This window comes from Diadema antillarum, unplaced genomic scaffold (assembly GCF_040938485.1).
Source record: "Diadema antillarum isolate AM-2024a unplaced genomic scaffold, OU_Dant_1.0 seq00001103_RagTag, whole genome shotgun sequence".
Classification (NCBI taxonomy): domain Eukaryota; kingdom Metazoa; phylum Echinodermata; class Echinoidea; order Diadematoida; family Diadematidae; genus Diadema; species Diadema antillarum.
This window is the reverse complement of record NW_027271919.1, coordinates 916090-927590: the sequence shown is the minus strand read 5'-3', so window position 1 is coordinate 927590 and position 11501 is coordinate 916090. Positions and strand designations below refer to the sequence as shown.

Here is an 11501-nt window from a genome sequence, read left to right as displayed (position 1 = left end):
GGACAATAATCCCTGGAGCAATGGTTTGACCACTTACCAGACAGGTGCAGGTAAGACAGTTATCCCTGTTGTCTCTCCACGTAGTCTCATACTGGTGAAGCAGGCCATACTTGTCCACACAGCCCGGCACGGTACTGATGCACTTGGGGCAGCAGTCGCCTGGCAACTGGACTCGCTCATTGCGAGAGCAGGGGAGGGCAGGGCAATCGAAGGGGCGGCACTCCACTACCCCCCTCTGTGCAAATCAAGGCCACAAAAGAAAAGGACAAAAAATGCTTTTTTTTCTCATCTCAGCTAAATATGTTCATTTCTAGAATTAAAATAACATGATGGACAGCTATATATTTCAGTGGAAATTCTCAAAGTGAGTGCCTATTTGGACTAACTAATTACGGCTTGATAATTTGAACTCACATTTGTAGCAAATATAATTGATAAAATCTGATTCCAGCACACTCATGACTGTATCTACAGTTATCATTGCAGGTTGGGAAAATCCAACAACAATCCTCACATTTTGAACATGGGATATCATAAAAAAGGGAGTACATACTAATTGCAACATATGAAATTAACTCCTGGATTGAGCAAGTGTCCATCACCTACACATACACGCATGGAGCGGACTCAGGCTGGCTTGAATATACATGTAGCATTGATCATCCATACAGACCCTGCGAACAAAGATTAACTCACAGTGCAGGAGCAGACACTGCAGTCCAGAGTCTCAGCGGTGAATGTTTCACCATCTTGGTATTCCTCTCCCTGGAACTCACAGTTATCTGTGAAAAAATGAGACAAAATTGGACCAGAGTTGATGGAATAAAAGCTATCAATAGCCATGATCATAACCACTAACATTTATCATCATCTCCATCAGCACCATCATCATCATCATCATCATCATCATCATTACCAATACCACCATCACGATCACCATCACCACCATCACCATCACCATCACCATCACCATCACCATCACCATCACCATCACCATCACCATCACCATCACCATCCTCATCACCATCACCATCATCATCATCATCATCACCATCACCATCACTACCATCCCCATCACCACCACCACTATACCCTTAAACACCATCATCATCAATCATCATCATCATCATCATCATATCATCTTCATCATATCATCTTCATCATCACCATCACCATCATCATCACCATAATCACCACCACCACCATCACCATCATCATCTCAGTTCCACCAATTCCTTATCTAATCAGCACCAGTCTGCATCTTCCAGATACCAAACCCACTTGGTCTCACCTTCACAGGTTAAACAGCACTCCCTCTGCACCGGTCTGGAACATGTGATGTTGGGACAGCTGATATTGCTACATTTCACGTTGCCATCCTGGAAAAGAAACCAACCCCAAAATACTCCTCTGAACTTGAAAATGGTAGTATAATAATGTTAATAAATCTTAAGACATACCAAGTATTTAGAATAAAACAGGTTACATGAAGAAGAGCATATGATATCAAGGAAGGAAAACATCAGTGTGTCCAACTCCTTTTGTTTGACATCAGTTAACCTAGTAAATGCATCATTTCTTTTCTCCACTTAAAACAGAATGAATACAAGTTATACATAAATTCTGGCATTATTTTCATCTAACAGTAACACGTTACTTTATACTTCAAGTTGTAATATACACCTCCTCCAATTTGCAATCAGCCAACCATATTAAACAATATCAATGTGCATAAAATATGAGAGACACTGCCATTTATTTAGTAGTTGGAAGAAGGAGGAGCTTAGGGACGGTGATCTGACACAACCTAGATTTGTGTGTGATGTGATGAAACCATTGTTTCAGTGTTCTAGGGATCTGTGTGAAATAACTCACCTCACACATACAGGTGGTACAGTTCATGTCACTTGGTGAGAAGAATAGACGATTTCTGATCACATTGCCATCATACAAACAGTCTGCAGAAAGATTTAAAAATTTGTGTCAACAACATGCTGCATGAAAATTACAACTTTACACATTTTATCCTTGAAAATTAACTGACAGGCTTAGAAAAATAATTTTGGTTGAAATGAAGACAAATGTTTCTAAATACACAGTAAAGAACAATTCTGTTTTATCTGTACAAGGATTTTCATGATTAATGAGAATGCAAATCATGTTACTAGCATATGCAGAAACTGGTAATGATCATTATACTGGATATCTTTCAGCAAAATAGTACTGTTACTTTCCAGCATTTCTTCATCCTCTTCAAGATCCCATCATCGAGATAACATGAAATCAGAAAACTACAATGTATATCAAGCATTGTATCTTACTTGATGCTGAGCTCACGCTACTGCAAACATAATAGAATCAAATAAAACCCATGTAGGTACATTATCTCTTAAATATATTCTTTTACCATCTTCTAGCTGTCATGATGAGTAAAATTGGGCCCGTTGCATAAAACTCCAACCGGATTTTTTTCCGGTTGAAATCACAAAATTCCGGTTGGAAGCTCCCAACCAGAGTTTTTATGCAATGGATTTTACATTCTTAGATTAGCAACCTTAAAAAATTCAGGTTGGGCAAATCCCAACCAGAATTTTCTAAGGTTGCTAAAAAAGTTTTATGCAATGGGACCCAGATGCCATAAAATTGTACTTCCAGTGCAAGAAAGTACCAACTATAGAAGTAGAGGCAAATTGAAATACATGATTATATTTTCCATGAATCTCATCAAACACTGACCAGTGCACTCATGACAGCATTCAGTCTGGTGGGGGACGGGATGGTCACACTCCTCGTTACAGATCTCTGTCATGCACTTGACCACTCCATCAGTACAGTTGCAGTGGTCACAGGGGTCAAAGGGTGACGTCCAGTTGGTGGCGTGGTCAAACTCGATGCCTTGGTAGGTACACTGCTGGAATTCTGGAAGGAAAAAAAATGCATACCAGGGATATTGTCAGTCTACACTACAAAAAAACAAAAACAAAGCTGTGAATATTAAAGAAGAAATTCACCCTAAAAATAAATAAACTTCGAAAGAAAGAGAAAAATATTCTCTATACAATGATAAAAAAGGACAAAAACTGGATAAAAAATAAGGAAGATACAGTATGACATATTGAAATTTCACGAATTTTCGGAAAACATTTCTTGACCAGTCCAAATGAATATTCAAATGAGCGAGTTGGAAAATTGTCTACTAGAAGGAGTAGGGTACCAAGTCTTTTTTAATGGTTACTACTTGTACTCCTCAGAGCTGCTAACAATTATTTGACCTGAATATCCATATGTATCCAAGGGTACAAGTTGCTGCTATAACTTTAGGAGAGCAAAGGGTAACTGTACATTAAGTAACCAAGAAAACTTCGAAACAAATTTGAAAGTACTGACACTTATTTTCTTTCTTGTTTTTCCTCTAATAAAGCAGGGCCACGAGGTGATTAGAAATCAAATAGTTTCCCGGTGAAATTTTTTGTCAAGACGAGTTTAGATGAAATAATGAACCCTCAGACTACTGAAACTAAGTTTGCCATACATTACCTCTTGATACATTCAATATCTGAGAGGGAATGGCTAAGGCCCACTGCACACTATACGCTCAGACCGGTCATATGACCTTAAGACCGGAAGTGTGACGTCACCAGTCTTGCCATTTTCTAGTCGTACGACTGGGTCTTAGTGCCAGTCGTAGAGATTTGACATGTTGAATTTCCACGAGCGGTCGTGGGCTTTCAGCCAATCACGATACGGTTTTATGCAGAGTGTAATGAAGTGGACGCAATGCGCACTGCGTATGTTTCTATACTAATTTGTAAAATATATGTATTGAAGCCAGAACGGTTGTAAGTCCATAGTTGTGTAGTCTGATCGTATAGTATGCGTTGCCAGGTCGTGCGACCCAGCTGGTCTCATGGTCAGAAGGTCGTATAGTCGTGAGTCGTATAGTGTGCGGCGGGCTTTAATGTTGGCTCTGAACTCACCCGGCTGAGGGCAGTCAGTACAGGTTGTGACACCCAGGTCACAGGAGCACTCTGTGCAGCCGTCCACTGTCCAGGTGGTGCCTGATGGGTACAGGTGGTTCTCATACACACAGCCTGGTATAGGTGAGAAAGACACACGTATCAGTGGAATGTACATCCTTAGAATCATGTGATGCTAAGTCTTACAGTCGGGTGATCTGTCATGTACATGTAGGTACAAGAGTTTGTGATACATTTTTCTTCTTCTGACTGTTTTCTAAACTTCCTCTTCACCCCTTTTTTTCTATCTTCTATTTGACTATCTTTTATTGCTGCAAGAAGAAAATACTGCTCTTTCTGTGTACCTCGAGGTTTAGTTTGAGCTATCAATTACATGAAAAGGAATTATGCAGTATAGACCACATGCATGATTACACCACAGAAGAGCAAGAATTTCACCCTAACAAGTTACAACATGTTACACTTTGAAAGAAGAAACTTCATGGAGTGGACATTTTTGCAAACTTGTGCAACATGAAACTTGCACAAAAGGAATGAAGCATCAATTTTGGGCCAATTGCTTTACTTTTTTATTATCATTTTGTATTCTTTGTGTTCTCTGCTCCTGCAGTGTGAGTGCATTTGTTGTCATGATGCCAGACCGGTAACCTTGTACCTGAGTATTTGCTGCCAAAGCCCTTAACCATCATGGCAGCAGTGAGCTGTTTGAAAGTGCCCCCTCAATTGTGACTGTTTGTGAAATTAAAAACAGGTGAAATTCATCTTTCCCAGCAGAGTGCAAACACAAATATTTCTGCTTTTACGGTAGTCACTCACCTGATGGTCCGACGCAGGTGTTACCATCAGCTTCCAGAATGAATCCCTCGAAGCAGGCACAGAGATAGGAACCAATGGTGTTCAGACATCTCTGCTCACAGTTGTGTTCACCATTACACTCATTGTCATCTGTGATTTCAGCATGGGAATCAGGATCATTATAATAATAGTTATCAAAGAAGTATGGTTCTAATACTAACAACAATGATATAACTGGAAAAAAAAAGAAGAGGAACAAAAACAAGAAGAAAGAAGAAAATAAAAGAAGAAAAGAGAATATACATGAGGAAAAAATAACAAATTTAAAAGAATGAACAAAGAAAAAGTAATGGTGCTTCAAAGAGGAGAAGGAAAAAGGAAAAAAGGAAAGAAAAAAAGAGAAGGAGCAAGAGGAAGAGGAGAAGGAAGAGGAAGAGGAGAAGGAAGAGGAAGAGGAGGAGGAGGAGGAGGGAGGGGAGGAAGAGAAGGAGAGGGAAGAGCTTGGAGGAAAAAGAAGAAGAAGAAGAAGCAGAAGAAGACGACGACAAAGAAGAAGAAGAAGAAGAAGAAGAAGAAGAAGAAGCAGAAGAAGACGACGACGACAAAGAAGAAGAAGAAGAAGAAGAAGAAGAAGAAGAAGAAGCAGAAGAAGACGACGACAAAGAAGAAGAAGAAGAAGAAGAAGAAGAAGAAGACGAAGAAGAAAAAAGAGAAGAAGAAGAAGAAGAAGAAGAAGAAGAAAAAAAAAAAAGAAAAGAAAAAAAGAGAAGGACTGCCAGTGGTAGAGGCTAACAAAAGATGTTATCAAGATGTCTCACCAATACACTTCCTCTCTGGACTGAGCACATAGCCAGGAGCACAGGAGCAGTAGAAGCTGCCTTCTGTGTTGAAACAGTCATGCTTGCAGATGTTTTCATTCACTTCACACTCATTGATATCTGCAATAGGAAGTGAATTACAAAATGTTTGTCGTGTGAACACAACTTTCACTTTTATTAATGCATATGACACTGTGTGCCTGGCTGATACCATTTGCTATTGTTAGTCACCTGGCGTGAACCCCTAGGAGTCCGCATCTTCCACTTTGACAAATGCAAAACCAATGTCTAGAAATTCCCAAATCCAAGCCATATACTGTAAAAGTGGAAATTTTCGCAGAGTTCCAATTTTTGCGCATTTCGTGCAACCAGAAGCTAGCGCGAAAATAAAGCATGCAAATGTTTTTGTTTGCCATATGTCCCAGTAGTTGCAATTTTGATTCCGTGGAATTAAAAACACGCGGAACTCTTCTTATCCACCCGAGCACAAAAAATTGGTTGTGCGAAAATATCCACTTTCAACGTATACAAGCCTTTTTTTTTGTTGAGATTTAAACATGAAACCACAGATTTCGTTATGTGATCGTCATTCTTTCTGAACTCTAGTTGAAATACAATCTAATGTTCACTCTGGTAGGAATCTATAGAGTCCCATGTAAGTAAAACAGAACAAGTCACGCTTGTAGACAAACATTGCAGTCATGCCCATTGCTACTACTTTATTTATTTATATAGAAATGTCCTACCATCACAACTGTTGTCTGTAGTTACTCAAAAGATTTCACTGGTGTATGAAATGGTTATACAACACTGGAAAAGGAAAGGTGTCGGAGCCATATGAACTGTTTGTTTAAAATATTTATTTCAAAGATGTGGGATAAATGCATGATTCTACGAACCCTCGTTGCAGGCTTTGCCGGTGTAGCCGACGGGGCAGCGGCAGTAGCCAAGGACACAGACAGCGTTGTTCTCACACACAGGGTCACAGGTCATTTCTGGACAGGGTCAAGAGGTCACATCATATCAAAGTGCATATTCAAAGGATTTCAGAACTCACCACTTCATAAGCCAAAAGCCCTTAAAGGCACAATTCACCATTTGCAGATGAAACAAAAACCCAGCATTAGTGCTTCAAAATAGTTCTTAAATGTGAGTCAGGAATGGAAAGAATCAATGTAAAAATCTGAACCAGATAATCCATGTTAAGTATTGTTAAATATACAAAATGGGAACAATAGTTATAATAAAAATGTGTCCAGAATAAACCGTCTGCATTTATGATGGTTTAGTGAGAAAAATAGTGACATCTCCCTATATTAACGCTTTACTGCGAAAAATTCATATGGTAGGATGTTTTGTGATACAGCTGACCTACACATATGCATCAAATGTGATATCTTGAACATTTTTTAAATCACTCGTCCCAAAGATAAACATCACCTTTTTCATGAAGCACAACGTAGTTAGAAATAATGATGTTCCAAACACTTTTGCAAATCAACAAAGCTTTAGAAATGTTTCTGTAGGTGTAATGTTTCTACTGTATGCAATAAACTAAAACTTCCTTCCCATGATAACAACATGATGACATACAGTGTACTTCTGAATAAAAGTTATTTCTGATCTACTGAAACTTTACACCATATGCATGACTGTATCATCAGATAACACAAACTGGTCTCTTTTGTCTTAATTCTCTGCGAGCCCAGTCAACTGTGTCACAAAAAGGCATTACACAGATGGCAGAATTCATAAAATTGCTCAAAACTGTAGAAAAGCGAATGTATTTAAATATGTATCTGTGGACACAGTAAAATGTTGTGAAAGTCAAAATCATGTTGCTATAGCAACAGAGGGTGTCTTAAATGTTGTGTGCAATTTTCCCTCTATGGACCAGCATATCATGATGCCATCCATGTTTCTATGGAAACAGGATGTCAATGAAACCAGAAGAGTTTAATAAAGATAAGAGCATGTCCCTCTACCCTACCTTCAGCACAGGTTGGTCCCCTGTAGCCCAGAGGACAGAGACAGATCCCTGAGATGCAGGTGGCTCCATTCTGACATTCTGGGTCGCAGGAGTCAAACTGGAGGGTGAAATCTGACGGCAGAGGGAAGATTGTATCGGAGCACACATGTCATGATCATGCTCATCAGCAAGAAAACAGAGAATGAGAACATATACACTGCATTAGAAAAGCATCATTATCATCATCATTATCATTATTGCAACTGCATCTTAATTCTTATCATCATCATCATCATCATCATCATCATCATCATCATCATCATCATCACGATCATTATCATGATCATGATCATGATCATCATTTCATCCGCATCTAAATCTTCATCATCATCATCTGAAGGCAGACTCATCGGTACAGCATCTCCAGAACGAAGGGACCTGGGCTCGATTCCTTAGTCTAACTGAGCAATGTCATGTGTAACATTAACTCCTGCAAGTTTTTATTTATATGACACCCAAAGCTGTAGGTTCTAACCATATATCATGTCTACTTTGGCACCTTTCAACCCCCCAAAACAACATAAATCCTCGGAAGGGAACAATCTCACTTCAGAAAATAGAATTGCATTTGTTCACTCCCACATTGCCATCAGTACCTCATCTCCCTTTCACTTGTTGGGTCAAAAAAAATATCATATTGCAGCAAATCTTACTGGAATGTTCACAGAACTCTCCAAAGAAGTCCTCAGCACAGACACAGACTCCGTTCTGGCAATGCCCTCCATTGAGACAGGGGTGCAAGCAGGCAATAGCTAAATGGGTAAAAAGGGCAAGTATGAAAGAAAATGCATTCTACAACATACTTCTTCAAAACCAAACTTAGCGCTGGATACCAAACATTGATCCATGCTTGAAATCAAATGAGTAGGACAGAAATTATGGATGAAATGAAAAGCTAAGCATGATATGATATCATGTATTATTTCATTTTGTAATATCATGTCTCCTAGGTGGATATCATACATTATTCAATTTTGGTATAATTGATGTATTTTTTTATTGAGAAATATGAAAATTAATTGAAATTGAAATTGAAATTGAAATGCTACGCAGACAGTAAATCATAGAGTCAAAACATTGACAGGGAAAAGAATTCACACAAAACACGAAAATCCTTACATCTCTCTGTTAAAGTAAAACAGACATAAAATCCAGGTGCAATCATTATTGTTATTTGTAAAAAGGTAACCAAAATTGCATTCTTGATGTCTCTGCGGTCTTATCAAGCACACTTATAGATAGAATATGCTACATTGTCATCTTATACAATAATGTTAACGATTTTACACGGGAGCCAGGTAAATGTTGCCAAACTTTTGTGCATCTGTCGCAGACTTACGAAGGATGAAGAGCGCCACGGTCTTGGAGAGCGGTCCAGCCACACAGGTGTAGTTGCCGATGTCTTGAACCTGGAAGTCGTTGATCACCAACTCGATGGTCTGGGTGTCGATGACCTCAACATGCCTGTGGGAAGTACCACCTGGCACAGGAAAAGAGAATCTTCTTCTTGTAGTCAAAACTGACATCATCACACATTGTATGCCATGAGCAATCCCTTTTTTTTCATATACTAGTACAAGTACACGTTTAAGAGATTTTTAGCAGAACCAGAACAAAAAGTTATTTGCATCAGTCCCTTCAGCATTAAATAGATGTAATCAATATTTTGAGATTTGAATATTCTTTAATTTGTCTCCCTCTAACAAATGAAATGTGTGAGATGGCAACTGCTGATCTGTAAGTTAACAAACATGTTGGTAAAAAGGAACTTGTTGAGGGAGACAAATTGAAGAATATTCAAACCTCAACCTTCACCCCTCTATTAATATTTTCTTGCATTAATCAATACTTTGTTCTTACCTCATGAGTCCACTCTTTAAATTTACCAAACATTCTGTCCATAAATTAGCATCTTTGAAGCCCAGATTACGAGGAAAGGCTGGGTTTGCAGACTTTAATAGTATCATCAGTATTGAATGCAGTGAAGAATTGGGGTAGCACTTTCAAGTTATTTCAAAATTTTCCAAGCAGCAGTCACAAAAAATCGTGGCCAGTCTTGGAAAATGTTGTATCTCCTTACATTACCCTGTTGAAGACGAGTCCCGAGAATACTTGGGCAGGTGTCTATGGGAAATGCGTGTTATAGCAAAATCAGCCCGTCCTCAATGGGTTGATAAAAATGCAGACACTGTGATGGACTTTGTGTATCATCTCTTACCATCCTCCACTGTGTTGATGAGGGTGTCGTTCTGGCTGTACCATCTCGGCGACTCGTCAACGTCACGACTCTTGACCTCACAGAGAATGGCCGTGTCCTCTCCGAGAGCCAGGACCTGGCCCTGGAACGGACTCACGATGATCTGGGGCTGGGCTCCCACTGAGAGCAGACAATAGAATTGAGAGATCATCCATAGCATCTGAGCAGCCATGACATCAGGCATAAACAACTCATTAGAGTGTACCTTTACCTACATGTCTCTCAAGAGAAGTAATCCCTGAAATGTCTCTTTCCAGTTTGATCCCAACTTTCAGTTCCAGGTGCTTGACAAGCTTAACGTGATATTCTTATGCATGCATTTACACTTTTCAAGTCTAGAGTTAAGAGAGATAAAGATAGAGAAGGGATGGGAGTAATAACAAAGCATGAAGAATTAAAATGTTCCCGAGACAAGTCTAAGTGTAGCTTGGCTGTCTAGCCATCTCCCCTCCCCCTCCCTGAGAGAAATAGGAATAAATAGAGAGGGAGAGATAGAGAGGAAAAAAGGAGAAGAGAGAGAAAGAAAATGAGAAAAAGAGAAAAAGAGAGGTAAGGAGAGAGAGAATATGAGAAAGAAAGAGGGAGAGAGAAGAGAGAAAGAACTTTATATCTTATTTTCAGACACCTGTATGAGAAGTAGGGAAGAGAATGACTTCAAACAACATAGACATCCTAACCCCAAATCATGAGAAGTAGCATGTGTTTATAAGATCAACATCGATCACAACTCAACAACAGAAACTCTCTTTCAACACAAATCCTCCCCCCGAAAAAAAAAAAGATTTAAAAGAGTACAGCAAATGATTGCCATGTATTGGACACCGAGAGACATTTCCTTCCTTGCTTCTAGTGCATGTTTGAAGCATTTGAAGTTGCCTTTTTTTTGAGACATGGTTCTCCTGTGTTCATGGAAGGATCATTCCCATAATTCAATTTCCTGCTTGACAACGCCAGTCCCGACAAGCTGTCACAACAATAGACTTCATTCACACCATAGCGCCACCAGTTGTGCTTACACCTCTTCTCTCGTGTGGGAAATTTGATCAAATTTTCCCTCAACAACTCACTGGCCCACAAACTAGAGTCTTAGCTATCAGTTCCTTCTAAAGTTCAAACTTTCAGTGAACTTTTCCTAACACGAACAAAATGGGAGTTTGGCACGCATTTTGACAATGTAATCTTGTTTGTTGGATGTCATGCTCAAAGTTATTATTAACCACATCAGATATCTGAGCAACCTAATTTTTATGTCTTAAAGCCCTACTTTGACAAGCGAAAATTGGCGAAGTGGCAAAAAATTGCTAATTGCCCTCTGATGAAAGTACATGGGATTCTGCATGTAAAAATGCGAGCTACCAATTGTGACCCTGCATCACAAAATGAACATAAAGTCGCCAGACATGAAATTTTAGTTAAGAGCATATTCTGAAAGAGCAGACTTTAAGCTTTAAAATGATGTATAAATCAAATCAAATGGACTCTCCTAACCTATCTAAATATTGAAAAGAAAACACACAGTCAGGAAAAGTGTGAACTGAGAAAAGAGGCTCTGAAGTACAGTGTCTATTCAAGCGCTTAATCTTTAGCAAACCGTGCTGGCTGTGCAATGAATGGGACAAAAAACA

The 11501-nt window shown here is 39.1% G+C and overlaps 2 protein-coding genes across 2 annotated transcripts in view; both read right to left on the bottom strand.

Moving 5' to 3' along the window:
- Positions 1-2333: 2333 nt before the first annotated feature.
- Positions 2334-4663, bottom strand: LOC139743689 (kielin/chordin-like protein). Its single transcript, XM_071654148.1, has 4 exons — positions 4633-4663; positions 3978-4091; positions 2737-2919; positions 2334-2341 (listed from the first exon to the last, which is right to left on the bottom strand). Exons 1-4 carry the CDS (start codon positions 4661-4663, stop codon positions 2334-2336), a joined length of 336 nt encoding a protein of 111 aa, XP_071510249.1.
- A 1818-nt stretch (positions 4664-6481) lies between these two features.
- Positions 6482-11501, bottom strand: part of LOC139743688 (uncharacterized) — a 57540-nt gene continuing 52520 nt past the window's right edge. The window contains exons 21-25 of the mRNA XM_071654146.1: positions 9838-9996; positions 8959-9099; positions 8273-8371; positions 7581-7691; positions 6482-6585 (exon numbers count right to left, since the gene is read on the bottom strand). Of these exons, the coding sequence (XP_071510247.1) occupies positions 6482-6585; positions 7581-7691; positions 8273-8371; positions 8959-9099; positions 9838-9996 (614 nt within the window). The remainder of the gene's footprint in view (positions 6586-7580; positions 7692-8272; positions 8372-8958; positions 9100-9837; positions 9997-11501) is intronic.